The sequence below is a fragment of the Gallinula chloropus genome (genome assembly GCF_964237585.1).
Source record: "Gallinula chloropus genome assembly, chromosome: 17".
NCBI lineage: Eukaryota > Metazoa > Chordata > Aves > Gruiformes > Rallidae > Gallinula > Gallinula chloropus.
In genome coordinates this window covers 9,994,200-10,014,180 of record NC_140102.1, presented here as the reverse complement: position 1 = coordinate 10,014,180, position 19,981 = coordinate 9,994,200, and the positions used below count along the sequence as shown (strand labels likewise).

The 19,981-nt window shown below is 45.4% G+C and overlaps 2 protein-coding genes across 2 annotated transcripts in view; both read left to right on the top strand.

Annotated features, from left to right (window-relative positions):
* Positions 1-5,593, top strand: part of EP400 (E1A binding protein p400) — a gene marked incomplete at its 5' end in the record, with an annotated part of 48,651 nt that extends 43,058 nt beyond the window's left edge. The window contains 4 exons of the mRNA XM_084272192.1: positions 294-424; positions 1,654-1,821; positions 2,530-2,607; positions 4,408-5,593. Of these exons, the coding sequence (XP_084128318.1) occupies positions 294-424; positions 1,654-1,821; positions 2,530-2,607; positions 4,408-4,680 (650 nt within the window). The 3' untranslated portion in view covers positions 4,681-5,593. The remainder of the gene's footprint in view (positions 1-293; positions 425-1,653; positions 1,822-2,529; positions 2,608-4,407) is intronic.
* Positions 5,594-7,118: 1,525 nt separating this feature from the next.
* NOC4L (nucleolar complex associated 4 homolog) lies at positions 7,119-16,312 on the top strand (the record flags this gene model as incomplete). The annotated part of the gene is made up of 15 exons (XM_084272057.1): positions 7,119-7,214; positions 7,372-7,492; positions 7,597-7,703; positions 7,976-8,083; positions 8,621-8,770; positions 9,362-9,461; positions 9,749-9,783; positions 9,888-9,938; positions 10,556-10,667; positions 11,295-11,355; positions 11,877-11,987; positions 13,279-13,442; positions 14,238-14,320; positions 15,261-15,374; positions 15,670-16,312. The coding sequence occupies 15 exons, from the start codon at positions 7,119-7,121 to the stop codon at positions 15,784-15,786; spliced, it is 1,530 nt and encodes a 509-aa protein (XP_084128183.1). The 3' UTR covers positions 15,787-16,312.
* Positions 16,313-19,981: the final 3,669 nt, after the last annotated feature.

The window sequence follows — 19,981 nt, the reverse complement described above, 5'->3', positions numbered from 1 at the left end:
AAATAGGAAAATCTGTATTTTCTAACTGTGTCCTGTGGACAGAATTCTTCCCGTGGGAAGAGTATTGTTAGAACAGAATTAGCTCACTCATGCCCTTTGATAAGAGAATGTTTTTTCTCTGCTGTCAAAATCATATGTCTTCTTCCCATTACAATCAGTGGGTTATTAGTGCTCAAAGCTATGCAGATGTAGAAGTCTATAAAAAGCACAATCTGTGTTTGCAAGCTGTGATTACTGGGACAAAGCAATAAAATGAAGACTCCTAGAGTTCTAATTATTTCTGTAATTTTCAGGGGGCCAGACAGTAGTTGCACAACCACTGCATGTCCAGCAGCTTCTCAAACTCAAGCATCATCAAGCAGCACAGCAACAGAAAGCTATCCAGCCTCAGGTTGCGCAGGGTCAAGCTACTGTGCAGCAAAAGGTACTTGTTGCTTTCTCTCCCATTACCTAAAGCTTCAGCTCTAAATTATGAGGACAGTCCTGGAGAGTCAGTGTTTCTGGGGGTGAATCTTAAGTATGTCTCATGTGCCTTCACAGGTGCTTAATAATATTTGCCATAAACTGTTGTTTTGGGGTGATTTCTAATGTCACAAACTGTACTTTTGTCATAGTTTTGCCCCAGCTGAGAGCCAGGCACCGCGCAGCCTCTCTAAGAGGGTGTGTGTGGGGAATTGGGGGGGAGGAAAAAGAAACATGTTAACCCCTAAACTTCACATGTTGGGTTAAGGATAGTTTACTGGGACAACAGATAAAAAGAGATGTAACAACTATATAGATTTATAGCAAAATATATAAAACTGGTGATACACAAATACAGTTTCTCACCAAACCATTCAACTCAGGCTGTACAGCTCAGAGCTGTCCCAAAACCAGACTGTCCTCAAGCATCCTGGAGCTGCCGGCTCCTCCCCTCACCAGCCCCCCCCTTTTATGGCGAGCATGACATAATTGGCATGGAAATACCCTCTTTGGCCAGTTTGAGTCACCTGTCCTGGTTGTGTCCCCTCCCAGCTTCCTGGGTGCCTGCTGCTTTCTTGTTAGCAGGGCAGTATGAACAGCTGACAAGTCCTTGACTGCTTGGCAGCAACTAAAGCCATCAGTATGTTATCAGCACTGCTCTCATCCTGACTCCCAAACATGGCATTCCACTGCCTGCTAGAAAGAAAATTGACTCTATCCGTCTGAAACCAGGACAGCTTTCTTTTTTAAGGAACCAAGATTAAGATTCTCTTTAGTCACTTCTAATATAACCAAATGTGGAAAATTCCCAAAGATTTTCACTGTACAACTTGTACAAACACACTTTTTCCTGCAGTGTTGTGTTCTCATGTCAATCGGCCACCACCAATGTGGGTTTTGGAACTGCATTATCATACATGATGTCTCTGTGTGTGTGTGTGTGCATGGCTGTAAGAGAGAACCCTTTTAGTAAATACTTGAAGTGATTCAGAATATTTGTATAAGTGCATGGAAGCTTTCACCTGGTGCTCGTTTTGCTGTTACTAATCCTGGGAGGATTTTGTTTCAGTAATTAAATGTTATTAATCTTGCTTCAGTAATTAAATGTTATTAATCTTGTTAGCTACATACCTATTAATTAAAATACCCGTATATTTTATAGCCACTGATGCTTTTTTTTCTCTTGTGCAGATAAATGCCCAACAGGTTACAGTCCAAACCCAACAGCAGACTTCACAGCAACAAAAAGTAACTTACACTACACAGCCTGCCATTAAAACACAGTTCTTAACAACTCCAATCTCCCAGACCCAGAAACCAGGTGGAACCCAGCAAGTGCAGGCTCAGATTCAGGTACAGGTAACACAGGTTTACGCCTTTAAATTGTAAAGATGACAGGTGATGTAGCATTTTAGCACCCACTCATACTAATACTAGGAACACCTTTGTGTAAATTGGCTTTAGGATAAAATTCATTGGTGCTGAACATGTGGCTTATAGCAGGTCAGAGGAACTATGAGCTCTACGTTTGCCTTTTCTCTTTGAAATAATGAAATTAATTGTATCGCACTTTTGTTTTACCAATTCCATACTGTGCTTACTAAGGAAAATTCAACCAGAGTTCTTCCTGTTTCTGATGCTGCTTCCCAGCCTAACCTCTGGCAGCCAGGAGGAGGTGACAGCTCACTTTTCTGCAACACTGTGTCACTCTATCCAAAGAAAAAGAAGGGGTTAGGAATTGGAAGCCTTACTCTTTCAAAAGTATATTTAAGATAATTTAGCCCATGAGACTTTTCTGTGCTTCCTTAGATTGTATATATAGTTGGAAGGAAACAAGGATGATGCAGTTCAAATTGAAAATACAATTATTCCTCTTCCTCTCCTAGCTAAGTTCCTCAATACACTGATCAAAAAAAGTTTTACCAAAAGTTCTGTATCACTGAGAATGGCAAACTGCAGCTTACCTGGATCAGGACTTTGGGAAGGTTTTCACTTGGTGGCAGTTTTGATATGTATGGTGTTTTGCTGCTATTAACATTTTTTTTCCTTTATTTCATGTCACTACAGGTTGCAAAACTTCCACAAGTGGTTCAGCAGCAGGCCGCTGTGGCCAACATTCAACAGATGGTTTCAGTTTCCCAACAGGTAGGTTCTGTGTTTGTACAGGTCCAGAAACACCATTCTACTGGAAGCTTGTTTATTTGAAATGCATGTATTTTTCACCTTATGTGTGGCACAGGCAGTATTTTTGAAGGATACAGCAAATTCCCCTCTATAAAAATGAGTTGGGAATACTGAGTCAGCTGCTGTGTATTTTCTAGCCTAAAACTTTGGTGGATGGGGCAGTGTTTGTTCATCACTGTAGATAAGCTGGAAAACAGATTAGAAATATTTTCTAGAGCTGAAAAGAATTTCTTAAAATTGTTTTCTTGTCATCTATTGTCAAGATAGCAAATAATTGAACTAATGAGTGCCACTGGAGTTTGTTCTGCAAAAACTGGGATGAATCAAGTGTTACAAGCTGGTTTGTTCCAGTTCATGAAGCTGTGCCAAGTGCTTTGTAAAATAATGTGTAATGTCTGCTCTTAATGTGGTGTGACAGCAGAGAGGACTATGGCAAGAGAAGGTCTCAGAGGATTTGGTCTCCCCTACCTGCCAGGCAGTTTCTTTACTCATTATTCAATTCAGACCATTAGCAACAGGCATAACTGATGCTGATGATTGGCAGGAACGATTTAACTTTGGGCAGTGGATACAGTTATTGCCTTCAGTGCACTAATAGCTGAGCCGATAAGTTCTTAATCTGTCACAGTTTATAGTGCAGTATTTTAGTGGGGGATAAAATCTGTTGCTGTTTATCTTAAAACAATGATAAAGTGGTGTAAGCTGACTGATAACCATCTCTGATGTGAATGCTTCAAGGGTAAGGTGGGCAGCAGAGGGTAGAATCCTCATCAGTCAGCACGAGTTGAGTTGTCCTCTGTAGACAATAAAAGCTCCTAGATGATTTTTCAAGGGACATTGAAAGCTAGATTTTCAAAACTCATTGATGTGGGCATAACTCTGGGGCTGTTGAAGTCCTTGGTAAAAATACAAATAAACAGCTCCCTTCCCATCACACCAGTGATGTCAAGTGACAGTAGGATTGGGCCATCCTACAGATTTTGAAAAGTGAGGTCTTGATGTGGCATTCTTTTTACCTGCATTTGTAGTGCTTCCCAGTGGATTCCTCTTGGATTGGTTGAGAGTTATCTGTCCCCTGGAGAAGCCCTTGCAGCTTCATTTGACTTCCATGCCTCACAAAGGCAGCTAGAGCCTCTTGGTGTTCATTGCCTTGTCCTCTGAACAAGGAGACCTTGAATTTTTTTCTCCCTTGCTCTGGGTAGAGCTATGAAAATTGGATTTCTGGATGGAGTTCAAACTGTTCTGCCCTAAATTTGCAATAGAGACTGGCAGCTGTGGTCTGAAAGAGTTGGCAGGAAGCCTCAGTGGCTGCATGCATTGTCACAATATGGGTGCAGAATGGGTGTTCCCCCTTCTTTTAGTCTCCATGTATCCCTGTTCTTTCCCAGTTCCTTCATTCCTGCAGTACAAGAATTTTCTTGTTTATCCAGTGGGGTTTTTTTTACCTTCCATATTTATTCTGTAAATCATCTGGGAGAAAATCCTTTGATTTGTACTGCAGAAATATTAGTTACAGGCATCTTGGATCTTACTTCTGATTCATAAGGCTCTAGAAAAAGTGTTAGAATGTTGTTTCTCACTGAAGGCACAGAGCCTGTGTTCCCAGAATCCCTCCCAGCCTTCTTACAGTGTCCAAGATGCTTGTTGGTCAGGAGAGCAGATGTCTGTATAAGGGAGATGGTTTCTGTAGTGTGGAAATGTTATGAATGCTCAGTTTAATGCCAGTTTCCTTTGTAATGGCTTTGTCATCCTCACATCTAGGTACAAGCTCAGCCCCAAACTGTGACACTTTCTCAGACGACAGCAGGTCAACAGCAGGTTCAGGTGATACCTGCAACAACTGCTACTGCTCAGGTCGTCCAGCAGAAACTGATACAACAGCAAGTCGTGACTACAGCATCTCCCCAGATTCAGGCTCCAGGTGTACAGAATCCAGCCCAGACACCAGCAACATCTGAAGCCCAGAATCAACAAGCAAAAGTACAAATGAGGACGCCTACTGTCAGATTAAAGGCACCTACTAAACCAAGTTGAACTAATGATTAAAATGCAATAACAGGGAAACACAGCATTTCTTGTTTGCTAAGCCAAGTGAGAAGCTACTCCAAACATCCACATGAAGACAAACCAACCTGTTGTTTTACTTTTTTTAGCAGCTTTTTTTGCTGGTGAACATTTAAACATGGAAACTCTCACGTAACTTCAGCGTATTAGCACCTGTTTAGCACTCAAAACCTGTACAAGATGCATTCTACCAGTGTTCTCTGTGCTCATTCAAACCAGATAATTCAAACATTGCTTATGTTTAAATTCTGCCCAGCTTCACAAAAGTGAAATGGTAAACATGCCATTAATGTCAGTGAAACCCATCTGTGTTAGCATACCATGAACTGCCCATGGGATTACGCAGTTCTTTGCTATAGTTTGGATGTGTGCTCAATGTCCACGGTGAAGCCATTGGAAGAACCAAGTGTGGCTAATATAGCAAAGTATTTGCCAACTGTATAAAAGCTGCGTGTCGTTCTCTCATGAGGTATATACCTCTGGAAGATCTAACTTATATTTGAAGTGCTCCCTGCAAAGTTTAGCCAATAAATGTGAACACCTGTAAGTATATGTAATTTAAAAAAGGAAAAAAAAAACCCTTTCATTCTCCATTTTTGTAAGTCTTTTAAAATGTTTGTTAGTAGTTTTGTGTACAGTTTACTGAATCACCCAACCTGTGCGCTCATTCTCATATTTCACTTTAAGATAATGGATATTTTAGGCATGAACTGAGTAAATACTGTGTTGATAGTAGATGTGTATTAAAGTGTAGCCCATTCTTTTTGGTAAAGGAATCGTTCGGTGGATACAGCTAAACAAACGATCTGTAGCTGTTTCTCATGGGACTTCCATCAAGGCAACTCTCCAACTGATAAAATTTAATCTCTCAGTTTCATTCTGCTCTTGCAACATGTTTAAATGTTCAGTACTTTCTACTCAGCTTTCAGCTCTGGGGGGTGGGGGGCTGGGGGAAGGGGAGAATAGTGAAATTAAATCTAAGACTTAATTCTTCAACTGTGTAAAGAATGAGATCTAACTTTTGTACTATTCTTTTACTAAAGCTAATGATGAATGTATCTTCAGGTGGGTATTTTGGATGTGAATAGAGCGTGGCCTCTTCCTCCGAATCAGTTTGCCTTATTGTTATGAAGAAAAAAAAAAACAAGCAAAAAGCTGCATAGAACTGTGGGGGGTTTCTTTACTTTTCTTGCATAAAATGAAAAATAGACTGTTTGCAAACAGGACTGAGTGAGGAATCAAAAGCTCTTCGTGGCTTGAATGGATTTATTTTACTTCGGCCATAAAACTGCACGACATGTAAAATTCAAACAAGGTCATAACATTCCTTCTCTGAAATGGTTTTAAAATTATTTTTTCCATTCTTTGATCTTTTTACTCTTTTAGGAGGGGAGCCTATTTAAAGGCAAGGAAACTGTTATCTTCTGTTCTTACCTTTCAGTATGTACGCACCTGTTGCTACCTAGCAACCCAAATGGCTTAAACAAGAAAGAATACCTGGTCAGCTCCTCTGTTTCAAGTAGGATGATAGATACAGCTCAGCCTGTTCAGATCACGAATGTAAACCCTGGGTCAGGCAGCCTTCCTGATTTTTCTTTCTTTCTTTTTTTTTTTTTTTTTTTATTTTATACCTCTTCTCCCCTTCATTCTCTTTTTCTTGGACCTCAGGTCTGCAAATACGAGGGCATTGGTGGGTTTTTTTTAAGCTGTTTGTGCATGCAGTAGTATTCCCTGGACCCTGCTGAGCCACAACCTGGACTTCACTAACTAGCCATGCAGCTGGTGGTGTCGGCAGCGGGATAGTTGAAAATGCAAAGCAAATGCAGTGGTAACTGATAACTGACACTGTGTACAGTGAGTGTTGTTCATCCAGAAATATTGCTTAGTTAGCCCCAGTTTTACTTTTAAATGTTTAGCTCTTATGTGCATGAAGGTCATGGGAGGGGGGAACACTTCCAACAGCAGGAAAGCTGTTGCCTGCATCATTGTGCTGGTCTGATTTGGTGTCTAAAGAGGCAATTGTTTCTTGTTTAGGTCAGTTAATGAAGGTAAAAATCATCATTTTTTTCCCCCCTCATATTTTTTTCCCCCTTTCTCTGTGTCTCTCTCCCAGGAGTGTGTTAGGAAGTCAACCTGTAAATAACTGATGAACATAAGCGTTTGTACTTGATCCCGTAGGATTGTAAGGAGTAGTGATGTATCCTACCTGAAGGTGTAATAAAGTGTACATTTTTATAACCCCGCTTAGCCCTGGCTTCTGTAACGCGTGGGGAGGGCGCAAAGATGCGGTTTTGGGGTTGGGGCGGCTGCGGGTGCCGCGCTCCGAGCCCTGGCCCCGCCCGCGGGCGGAGCGGCCGCCGGCTCCTCCTCCGGCCGCCGGTTCCTCCTCCCGCCCTTCCGCCGGCAGCATGGCGCGGGCCGCCGCGCTCGCCTCCTGCTTGGAAGCCGTGCTGGCCAACCGCGGCAATGCCAACCGCGTCTTCGAGATCCTGGAGCTACTGGGGGTGCGGACCGGGCCGGGTTGGGCTGGGGTGCGGGGCGGGCCGGGCCGGGTTGGGCTGGGGTGCGGGGCGGGCCGGGCCGGGCGGCCTGCGGGGCCGGGCGGGGAGGCCCGAGGGGCCGCCCTGCCTCCCTCTCCTCAGAGACACGCTCTCTCCCCAGGGCCAGGAGGAGGAGGACATCCTCTGCGCCGCCAGGACCTGCAGCCGGCTTTTCGGGGCGCTGCTGGAGCGGGGGGAGCTGTTCGTGGGCCAGCTGCCCGCTGAAGAGGCCTCTCTCGCCGGTGGGTCGAGTGCTGGGGCGGGAACTCCCGCGGCGGCGTGCGGGGACAGGCCGGGCCCGGAGCCGGGCTGAGCTTTCGAGGCTCACCTGTGTTTCGCCCCGCAGATAACTACAGCGCTGGGGACAAATACAAGATGTGGATGAGGCACCGCTACAACGACTGTGTGGGTTACTTGGCGGAGCTAATGGGCCACGATGCCTTCCAGGTCAAGGTATGTCCCGAGCTTGCTGCTGGGAAACGTGAGGGTTCCTCGCCGTGCCAAAGCCTCACTGCTCTAATTTCACTGTGCAAGGGCAGGCAGTGCCTTAAAATGTTGCTGGTGCTCTGGCTCACCTCTGCTCATCAGCCTGCCAGCAGCAGCCACATAGCTTTCTGAGTGAAGAACATCTCAAGTCATTCTTTCTCCCATAGAAGTTGTGTCCTTTGGGTCTGACCCCGGTGTACCTGCTGAGATGGGTTGATTTTTGGTTTTTTTCTTACAAGGAAATTTCACTCTGCACCCTCATGAAGTTTGTTGAGTTGGAGGCACAGCATCCATTGATCAAAGTAGAGTGGAAGGGGACTTTAACTTTTCCTCGTGAGCTTCTTAAGGTAAGCTGAACTGAAAAGGTCCTCTTGATAGTTACCCAGTTGCACACACAACCTCACGTGCTCCAAGACTACAATTTCAGGCTAGGGGTTTTCAGTGGGAAGGAAGGGCTTTGTTCTGGGGAAAGCCCTGAGCCCCAGAACTTCTGTCCCTGGTGAGGTGACACCTGTGGATGTGGGAGCAGCTGGTTTGTACAGGTTGGAGCTGGACTCCTGAGTGTTTATGAGGTGCCTGTTTGGGGTGTTTTTTGGAGTCCCTGGCATCCAGAAAGATTGCAGGGGTTGGGCAATGAGAGGGACTGTACTGTCCCTGGTTCAGCCACCATGTCATCTCTAAGTGACATCATCTTTGATACAGGCCCATCTTAGAGGTCAGGAAGGCTTTTCAGAGTGGCTCACAAACGTTGCTCTGGTGCAAGCAGCACACAGCCATGCTAGCTGCCTTTCCCAAAGAGGGGGTGCCCTCAGCCATGGCTCCTTGCTGTCTCCTCCAGCACTGTGAGACTGATGCGTTGCTTTCCTTTGCACGTCTTTTGGTAGGTGGTTGTTGATGGTTTACTTCCCTTACACGAGGATGCTGCGCTCTTGATCTCTCGCTTTCAAGAATACATGGAGTACGATGACGTTCGGTACTTTGTCACCAAGGCGGTCACTGAGAGCATTGGACAAGTCATGCAGAAGACAAAAGAGGTACCAGTTTGTTATGATTGAGATGGGTCTGGATAAACTGCTCTGAAACGTGTCTTGTGGGTGTGAGGCAGAGAGGGGCGAGCAGAGTATGGGAAGACTTTGGAAGGGAGAGAAATGAGTGTGCTTGCTTGAAGGCACTCATAATTTTTAAATTTTAATGGGTTTTCTTTCAACTTTTGCTAATTATGCAAAGGTTGTCTTCGCTTGCCTTTTGTTCTTGGAAAACCTGGTCTGGGGTCTAGCTTCTGTTACACCCAAGTCTCTGCAGCTTGGGTGACATGCACAGAACTTTGAACCGTTCTCTCTCTGGTGCAGAAAAGCAATCATGTTTCTTTAACTGCATCCACCAGCTTTATTAAACCAGAATTAGCTCAGAGAGAGGTTTTGTGTTAGGCAAACAAGTAATGCTCCAGGATGAGGCAGTAATAGAGAATATACCAGTATGTAGTTCAGCCATCAGTGGTTTTCCTTTCCTTTTTCTATCCTGAATACATTTAGTGCTTGGGGGATAGGGCAGTATTGAAGTCCACCATCTTACCACCTCTTGGGGAATGTCCTTCATGGTTAATTATATGCTTTTGTTTTTCTCAGAGGCCACCACCATTTTACCAGCAGAATGTATTTTCCCTCATCTCACCCATTAACATGCCGAACAAAGAGAGTGACATGGTCCGATTTATGGTGAAGCAAGGTTAGTGAGCTCCCCACCTGATGAACTCTGAATGGAAAGGAAAATCAGGCTTAAGGTTTTTATCATGTAAAGACTATTATTGTTTGCTAATGAAAAATGTCTGCTTCTGTGATCCTGGTGACTCTAAACAGTGTTACAGAATCCACATTCCTCAGCCTACAGCGCTGCCTGTTGTGACCTTATGTCAAGACAGCCACTCCAGCTCATCTTCTTAGGGTATCAAAGGGCATCTTAACTTTTTAAAAATCCATTTCAAGTCCCAACGTCTGTTTTCTGTTTGTTCTTAGATAACTTGGAGGAACTGAAAGTGTCAAGGCTGCAGGTAACTGTTCATTTGGTGCTTCAGATTTGAAACTTTTATCCGTTTAAAACAGGACTTTGTCCACAGCAGTGTGTTTAACTCACTGCTTGCAATTCTCTTTTCAGGCACACAAGCAGGCGTTTGAAAAAATGTGGCTCACTTTTTTGAAGTATAAGGTGAGTGTGACTTCTGCTGCTGATCTGCATTGCCTCCCAGTTGCTAACCAGTTGCCTCCCAGTTGCTAACCAGTAGAGGCTGTAGCTGCCCTGGCATGGAGCTCCTGGTAGGACCCTGCTATGCTTTCATTTGACTGGGCTGTTCCCACCTGAACTGTTTCTGCTGGATTGTTTCCCTGCCAAGAAATGTGACCTCATGTATGGTCTGCTGCTCTTACATGAGCAACCACAGTCCACAGAAAAGGCTATTTAGGCTCAGCTGAAAAAAAGGTCTCAGCCATTTTTTCCTGCCTTAAACAAGTCTGCCTGTAAGGAATGATCTGCAGCTTAACAACCTCTCTTCACAAGTTGAAGGTTGCCAAACCTTTCCGCTGGTGACTTTCCCCTGTGAAAAGTTGGGATGACACTTGGTTGTGAGTTCCTCCTTCTTTGAGTGGGCTTAATGGCCAGGTGTCACTTGTAAGCTCTCCCATTTGGGAGCCGCCCCTGTGAGCCCTTCGATACTGTCCTCACGCATTCCCTGTGGCCTGTGTGCTGCCTGTTTGAGCCACATGTTGCTGTTGCTTCCGAGTTGTCCCCACAGCGATTGTTTCCCTGTGGTGTTTTATCCTTTACAGCTACCCACTGGCCTTTACAAAAAAGTCCTTGTCATTCTGCATGACTCCGTCCTGCCGTACATGAATGAGCCCACTCTCATGATAGACTTCCTGACAGTGGCCTATGGCATAGGTGAGTGAAAACAGGCTTTCTGTCCCCTCTGAGGCTCTGCAGCATGGTATGTGTGGACTTGGAAACACTTCTGGATGCAGCACTGTGTCTGGGGTGATGAAATAGTGGACTTTTGGCTGCCATGAAGCTAAGGAACTCGAGGGAACTCCCTTGTCCCTTAAAGATGTTTTTACCCATGTTTGTCAGTGGTATCACTCCTTGTATGTAAGGAGGGTCGTGTTTAAGGCTTTGGGGAGAGTAGAATACTGGAATGGTTTTTAAATACAGAGTGCAGCCAGCAATGCTGATACCTGGCCTGCATCCAGACACAGGATGCGCAGATTCCTGCAGAAATGTCCTTTCTGAGGAGACCTTTCCTTCTCTAGTGTGGCTTTCCTGGGGGACAGAGCAGCATGGCTGTGTCAGTCCTTCAGAGCCTGTTCTTCTAAACTGCAGCTTAACCTTTGTAAATGACATGTGAGCCTCTACTTGGTTTTACATGAAACTGTGTTACTGCACAGCCTCCTGCTGCCTCTAATTTCAGGTACTCTGAGCGCTGGGTTCCTTGTGGGAAGGTTTTATAATAGAAACAAGTTGAAGTTGATATTTATTTTCCTACGGTGTTGATACTTGCCTGCTTTCTTACAGGAGGAGCAATCAGTCTTCTAGCCTTAAATGGATTATTTATTCTGATTCATCAGCATAATCTGTAAGTGAAAAGAGTATCTTGTTTGAAGGAACTTGGGGCTTTGCATTTCTCTCTTTATAGAAAGGAGCTGAAATGGATTCTACACGTCTTAAGGCTTTAAAATTCATCCGTGACAAAGCCAGACTCTGCACAGGAGGCTCAGCTGTTTGGATGCTGAGCTCTTTTGATAGTCTGACCTTTTTTTCAGCTGAGCCTAGATATCCTTTTCTCCAGACTGTGGTTGCTCAGCGCTTGCAAATTGATTTCCATTGATCTGATTACATCACGAAGCTGTAGTCATTGGTGAGACATCTACTGGATCTTTACCATTTGCTGTCGATGGACTTCACATCCTGGAAACAGCTGGGCACCACAAGAGCCATAAATTCACCTTACAGCTTGTTTGCAAGTGGTAGAGAGCTAAACAGAGCACAGCAGCAGTCTGGGGTAGCCTGTAAGGAAAGCACAGAAACACTTAGACACAATGTAGTTCTGTTGTACCTCACTAATGGATGTTGTCTTTTTTTCCTTTGTTTTATCAGGGAATATCCTGACTTTTACAAAAAGCTGTACAGCCTTTTAGACCCCTCTATATATCACGTGAAGTACCGAGCCCGCTTCTTCCATTTGGCTGATCTGTTCTTGTCTTCATCGTAAGTAGCATCTTTATTATGTATGCAAACATATTTTCCTCCTGCTTTTCTGTTGGCCGGAGACTATTCTTGACGAGTCCCCCACATGTCTGGATATAATGTATTCAGCGTGCCTACAGGATTACATTCATTCTTACTGAGAAAACTGAATCCAAGAGTACTACTTGTAGTCTTGTGTAATTTTTCATGTGCTGTTTCAGAAAGGTTTGCCATACAGCCATCTAGTTTCAGAAAGTTAAAATGCAATTAGTTGTCTGAGTTTGATCTGCAAACTATTATGGGTGTATTTTGGTCTGTATTCCACTTTCAGCCAAAGCAATGATTTTTCTGTGTGTCTTTATGAATATGGAAAAGTAACACTTGCAGGTTTTTTTATAGCTCATGAAGCTGTTGATAAATTGATGACCTTCTGAAGGCATATAACAATGAAACATAAAGTGTTTGACAGCCTGTCTTGACGCTGTCGATTCATTATGCACAGGGAAGAAGCTAGATAAGCAGCTGGTCATATAGTTGCCACCATATGTTATAAAATAAACCAGGAGTAATGCTTTACAGTTCAGGCACTTAACATCAAACCCCTTGTACTAGCAGCGTACCTTGGTGAGAGTAACAGTGGTGTCCTGGGGGGTGGCTTTGCTGAGCCTCACAGGTGTAGCAAGCCTCAGGGCTGAGTAGCTGAAGATAGTGATCTTTCATCCTGGCTCTTCTGACCTGAAGAGGGTGCCTAGATGAGCTGATTGCTGTTGGAAATTTGCATTTTTGCCATAAAAAAGAGAGACCTCTCCTTCATATCTACATTACAGGAGTTTTATGTTCCCATTAACAGCTGCGCTGCTTGCTTTAGAACTGGAAGTATTATGTAAATTTAACACCATGTCACATGTATTAATTACACCCACAAAACGACATTAGAAGAACATAATTAAAGTTGCCTGGCCAAGCACTCAGAAGTTTGTAAAATGACTGAATAAAAAGCCTGCCATGTGACTGACCACGTACAAGAGCTGTGGTGGGTGCCTGGAGCGGTGCCATGCAGCTGGATTGAGTTGCAGTCGTTTGAGATTATTCATGCACTGAATGGAAATGCCCCCAGATTTGTTCCAGAGAGCACTCCAGACCCTGTATTACTGCTTGAAACCAGGACACTTGCAGCTTCTCTTTACTCCACAGCCCAAAAACTCTGGAGAGCCCCACTCATCTTTAACCTGCCGTGCTGTGTGGGCTGGTGAGGCTGTGGGCTCTCTGGCCAGGACTTTGACACGCTGGTTTCTTCTGCCTCCTTTACCAGTCACTTGCCCGCGTACTTGGTGGCAGCATTTATAAAGCGTCTCTCCCGGCTGGCCCTCACTGCTCCTCCTGAGGCTCTTCTCATGGTCATTCCCTTCATCTGCAACCTCTTCCGGAGGCACCCTGCCTGCAAAGTGCTTGTGCACAGACCTAACGGGCCAGAAGGTAAGAGGGAAGCTGGGCAGAGGAGTTTTGTGTTATTCTTTTAGGCATCATAAAGAGTGGGATTCCTGTGGAGGAGGAGGAGCCCCAGTTCTGAGGTGTAAAAGGATCCCTCTGTCTCTTTGAGTTTGTGAAAGCTGCACCAGCAAGTTCTCTCACAGTGAAGACCTGTCTGTGCTGCTCCTCTCTGACCCTGGGCCTCACAGCTAGCTCCCCATCTCTATGATTCCCTGGGAGAAGGCTGCTTTGAGCCTGCACACTGACCCAGGCTACTTACAAATGGGCTTTGGGGGGGTCTCCCCACCCCATAACCTCACCCCATAACCTCATCCCATAACTCTCTCCCTCCCCAGAGGAGAAAGAGCTGGGGGGACCTGTACTTGACAAGAAGCTTGCCCACCTCAACAAATGAATGGAGAAACCAGAGACCTGTTCAATTTCAGTCTGTAATGGTTTTGTTTAGGTGGCTCCACAAGGGCTTCAGTAGTCTCCTGAGCTTTTATTTCATTGCTCTGTGATTGGTCTGATCCATGTTGAACATCAGTAGTGACCATTCAAAGTTGCCTGAGATGCCCTTGGCATCAGACTGTGCCAGGTCTTTGTGCCCTGTTTCAAATGCTACGGATTCTGTAGCACTGCAAACAGCGACTCTTGGTTGTGCTGGCATGTGTCCACTAGTTCCTGGGTTCCAGTGTCTTTGGAAGGAGCAAATCTGTCTTCGGCCCTGCTCCTTCGGTCTCTGTTCCCTTTGGGCTCATACATGTTATGCTCAGAAGGTATTGATGCTCTCTCCTTTAGGTATGTCAGAAGATCCATACATTATGGAGGAGGAGGAGCCATCTGAAAGCAGGGCTTTGGAGAGCTCGCTCTGGGAGATTCAGGTATGTCAGCTAAAAAGGAGCATCTGCCTCTGCTGTGGGCGGCTTCTACCCGTGCTGCTTCCTTGACACGTGTCGACAGTGGGTGGTCCCACTCTACAAGAACCAGCTGACGTATGTCTTGTAAATGAGCTTGAGTTTCTAGCAGATCATTTATTCTGCATCTTTTTCTGTAAGAGGCAAAGGATTCCACACACGCTGGAGAAATTGAACATGCTAATTAGTAGGTGACTTGTGGGCACACATCTGACTGTGCAGCTGAAAAGTGCAGTTAACAGCTGAAACAGGCTAAATAGCTGCAAATGTGTGAGGCTTTTTATTTGCCTCCTCAGGAGGGAGGGAGAGGAACTTGCTGAGCACCAATGGAAATAAATTGGGCACAGCTAGGTCATCCTGTAGAAATGGGTTTAAAAATGCTGCTATAGAAGATTGAAACCTTCACCTTTTACCTGGATCGTTTGTAGGATGGTGTACGAAGGTTGGAATTGGTTCAGTTACTCCTCATGGTCCTGAAACCTTGATGCCAGGATTACTGCTTCCCATTTAAATGCTACGAGGGTTTTGTGTGAGGGGCTGAAGCAGCAACAATAAGGTTGTGTGGGAGCAGGAGAGTGGGAGCTTGGATGGAGCACGGGGACTGCAGGAGGTGGCAGAATTGGGTTCTGAGTTGTAGGCCTGGCCTGTTGACGAGTGTGTCTGGCTTCTGGCTTGAGCTGGGTGTGACCCAGGCAGAGGGACCTTTGGTACCAGGGTTTGAAAGATGGCCAAAATTGGGATTTCTTGAAGCTCTGTAGGAGCACAGTACAGTAAACTTGCCTCTGCCAGAATTTGATGTTCAGTGAAGATCTGGCTGAGAAAGGAGCAGGTACCTGTGTGGGAATCCAGATGGATGTGGGTTACCCTGTGCTTATTAGACCATCTCATATTTGTCTTGCTTTTGCAGTCTTTACAAAACCATTATCACCCAGATGTGGCCAGGGCAGCTGCTGTCCTGAACCAGTCGCTGTCTGAGATGGAGGATGACATATCAGGGCTCCTGGATCTCTCAGCTTATGAGGTAGTGTTGCTGTGCTTTGGGGAATGACTGGAAGCAGCAGGACACTGCTTCCTGGACACAGTAGCCATGACCTGTTCATCAGCCTTGCTTCTGGGTGAGAGCCAGGCTGACTTCTGGTTATGCAGAGCTAGGGAAAACAGGAAAATGCCCATTAAATAATGCAGTGTGAGGCAGCAGTGGGGACAGGGTTGGCTTTTAGATAAAAGGTCTATTGCTGGATCTCTTAAGATGTTAGAGTGAGCTGGGGAGAAGAGCTGGTGCTGAGCTTTGACAATATTTTCTTTTTTCCTTATAGCTTTTTGATAAAGAAGTAAAGAAAAAGGCCGTTGATGTGCCCTTGGAATTTGAGCAAGTACGAGGTTTGTTTGGGAAGAAGAATGATATTTTTGCAGAGCACTTTGCTTTGGACTGATACGATCTCTTACAAATGTGTATGCACAACTGACTGGTGTTGGGGACATGCACAAAGCTCACGTGTTTGTGCTCAGCAGTTCTGCCTTTGAAGAATCTCCCTGGGATGAGAGCTGGGCTGCTTGAGAAATGTGCAGCCTTCTTCAGTGACCCTTGCCACTACCTGCGGATGGACTTTCCTTTGTTTCCCGCTCCTTGTTTCTCACACTCATATGTGGCCACCTGATATTTAGGAGACATTTTCCATCAGAGTATATTTGTCTGGACTTAGTCATCACTGGGATTTGAGCCCCTTTCTCCAAAGCTGCTGGTGCTGGCTGTGATCCCTGGCTGCATCGACAAACCATCTCACTGCCGTTCGATGGGACTGAGGGAGAAGCGTGGTCTCTGACTAGTTCTCATGTCTTTCAGATGTGTTACTTTCATACTAGAGCTGATAACCTGTTTGTAAGAAGTGACTTCAATACATAGCTGTAAAATCCTGATGATACTCTGATTATATTTTTAAATACACTTTTGAACTTGTGCCTTCAGAGGAATGTTTAGCTTCTGAGTTACTTGTCTTAACACTCATGTTTGAGCCACCAAAAACTCAGGGTTGTCAAAACCAGCTCATGGATGATGTGCAGTAATTCCATCTATGAAGCGTTGCTGATGTCCCTTCATGTACATCTATCTCATGCTGTAAGGTTGCTTAATTCAAAATGCTCATGAGCTTTGGAAATGAACATAATCCTGGTGACTGCTGTAGCTGGGGAGGCCTGATGTACAGCAGGAGGCATGTCTAATCCTTGATTTTTGCTTCAGAATGATAAGCAGCTTAATGTAGCTTTGCTTGCAGCCTGCAAGCGTTGTAGGAGCTCTGGCCAGTGTGTATCCGGGTGCTAATCAAGTTTCGACTGGTGCACTGGTACGAGATGGTTTTGTTAATCAGGGTTTTCCATATAGTTCCAGAAGTTGTGCAGAAATTCTTCCTGGTAAGTTTTGTTCCTACCCCCAAGATTTATGAGTTCAACAGGTTTTGAGCTCAACTCCTTGTTAAGAGCACAGATAAACTCTTTTTTGTTTTTTTCTTCTTTCCCAATCATTTTCAACAGCTTACTGTCTCATTAGATTGTAACTCTGCTTGTATATTTTGACATCGTATTTTATGGAGAAGAAAAATACAGGCAAGGAGGTGGAGAACAGGAAATGTAATTTCTGACAGACAAGTCTGTTTAGGTCAAGGAAAGCTGCAGCTGTCTTGTAGGCACAAAGTGTTATGTTTTCTTCTTGTTTTCCAAACTGTGGACATGTCCACAGAGTATAAAGCTCTACCTGATTTTGGTTTTGTTTTTTTCTGGTGCTTTGAATTCCAGTGGAATGTTTTTCAGAATTTTTTTTTTAATTAAAAAAAGAAGCATCACACTGTTTTCCAATGAAAAAGCCACCCTGCCTCCTTCCTGGCCAGCCTCCTTTGCCTTCTGATGTCTGTGGATGGAATGACTGAGATGGTAACTTTCAACTTGAGACCCCTCACTTCACATTCAAGCCTTGCATTTCAGCTCTGAAGGGTATTTCCCTAAATCATGCTTCTGTTGTATGTATGTGTTTGGTAAATGTTTTGAAGTGCTCTGATGCTGTAGTAATGAGAACCACCTGGCTACCTCTGAGAGGAGTATGTGAATGTATTGAATGGATGTATGGGATGCTGAAATGAAGGGACAGGCACACACTGAGTACCTTCCTGGCTTTGCTTTACACAGGCTGGCCTGGTTACACATCCAAATTGTCGATGGGCGATGTCATTCCCGCCTTTCCTAACCACTCCTCAGGGGGCATAGGGTTCCTTTGTTAGTGCACAATATTAAACCACTTGAGCATGGGGCAAGCCCAGGTCTCCCTGTGTTGAAAATGAGGGAGTTTGGTTGGACTTTGCTATCTGGAGAGAGGGTAAAGGAGTCTTCCTGTCAGCATGGCATCCAAAGGGCCGTGTCTGCTGTGTCTGTCGGTCTGTCCTGGGGTTTCCAGGCACCAAACGTGTAGTCTGCACCTGAGCAGGTTGGGTGAGTGGTGCAAAGTAGCAGCTCCTGCCTTGTGCTGTGGCCTGCTGCTGCCTTGTGGTCTGGGCCTTCTATATCCGGGGCCAAGTGCCTGAGACTGAAATGTTACCACCAGTACACTTGGGAGAGAGATGCTGCTGGAAATGGGGGAGGGGGGATTGCTTTTTCCTGGGAGGATGACTCTGAAGGCACCAGCATCTTCAGTGTCTCGTCAGCCATGGCCCCGAAGTGCTGTGCTGCAATTAACAGGGACTCGATTGAAGCGAGACGCAGGCTGTTTTCCAAGTGCATTCCCAGTGCCCGAGTGCTGCAGGTCCTGCTGACGGTGCGGTGGAGGGTTAGGCTAACACAGTTTTTGGATCTCCTGGTGTATTTCCCCAGCTGAGCTGGAAATGCTGTTAGCACTTCACTGAAAGTACGTGTAGGTGACCTGGTGTGACTTAGTTCCCCGCAGTCCCAGGCACAGCCCCACTGTGCTCAGTGCAGACAAGACAAACCACAGGCAGCTCTGAGTCTACAGCTTAAAGGCTGGATGCTCCTCAGACAAGCCTTGAAGGTCTTCCAGAGACTTCATCCCCTATCTGATACCGCACTTGCCTAAGCCGTGTCCTTAAACCAGCTCTTGGGTGGAGATAGCTTTAAGCCCCTGCCTGTCCTTGGAAAAAAAACCTTTCTACCTGGTCTTTCATCAAGCTTTTATCTTTAAACTTTCACACCCCCCTCCCCTCAATGGGAGGCATCAGGAAAAAGAATCAGCAGTTATAAATATTAAAAGTTTCATCTGCGCCGAGTGAACAACCCTTATCAGGCTGCACACCCGCTGCAGCTACTGCTCTACAGGTCTCCACAGACTGCAGATTATAGATGCTGTAATCATCGCGTGTATTAACTGAAAGGCCAGATTGAAGTACCAGGCAGAGAGCACATAAGTCACTCCTGTTATTATTTGATGTTTATCAGACGTGGGAGGGAGAAGAGGGCTGTTCTGGGTTCGGTGGGGGTGGTTGTTGGGTTGTTTCAGCCAGCATAAAAGATAGTTTTATGAAAATGGTGACACAGTCCCCCAGCCTCCCCACCCATCGCTGTCTCCTTCCCTCACCAGAGGGTAGTGATAAGGTCTCTCTGCCTTGCAAAGGACTGCCTTTGGTTTATTTTCCCAAGCTTTCATTCATTTAAGGGCCAAAGTCATCCCAGCCTGAAGGTAAAGGATAGAGCTGCTCATCAAGAGCACAAGGAGACCTGTGAGTCAAAGGGCCAGGTGACCGTGGTGTTTGTGTTAATCAGCTTACATTCTGACTTGTAAGATACTCATAAGGGGATAGAGGGGAGCGTAGATTTACGTTGGTAAATAGATGGAAAAAAGCTATTTCCCCCCCAGGGGTGTGGGGCAGGTAGAGGGATCTCTGCTCTGGGGGTCAGTGCTTGTCTTCTTCCAGTGCAGCAGGACGTGCATGCGCTTGTCATGGGCTGGCAGCATCCTCAGAGAAATTAGGCTTGTGCATGTAAAATGCCTCTCGTTTCACACCTTATGTTCAGCTGTCTCAAGTGATAGCAGGAGCTGCCTGAGAGCCATCCCCTGCCTGTCCTCTTTCCCACCTGGCAGTCTGACTCAGCTCCTCTGAACTGCCTATAAGCTCCTCTCAGCAGACAGGAGGTGGACACTGAGTTGAAAAATCCTGCCTTAGCTCCAAAAGGGACAGATCCTCAGGCTCCCATGGGCTCCAAGTAACCTAGTAAGAAATGTCTAGTCCCTCTGACTAGCTGCCAGTAGCATCGAGGTGGTTTCCCAGCCCTGGGAAGGTGAAAGCTGCAGTGCAGCCATAACCACTGTGATTTCTGCTACCTAGTTTTGAAAAACAGATGAGACCAAGAGAGGCTACAGAGCATCAGTTTGACTGACATCAGCCTTCTCTAGCACCATCATAATCAATATTCATTAACTGAAGTCTATTGGACTTGGAGATGTACTGCTCTTAAGTCAGGAGTGTATCTTAGTATGGTTTATAAAGGAAACTTTGGGTCTGTTTATAAAAAGAATTGCTTTTCTGCAGTTTCTTAGCCTTGTTTGCATCACTAGAAGGAAAGAACTGGAATGTGTAGATAGAGCCAAAAGAGGGAAGCTTCTCCCCAGAGCTGGTGAAAGTTGGCTGTGGT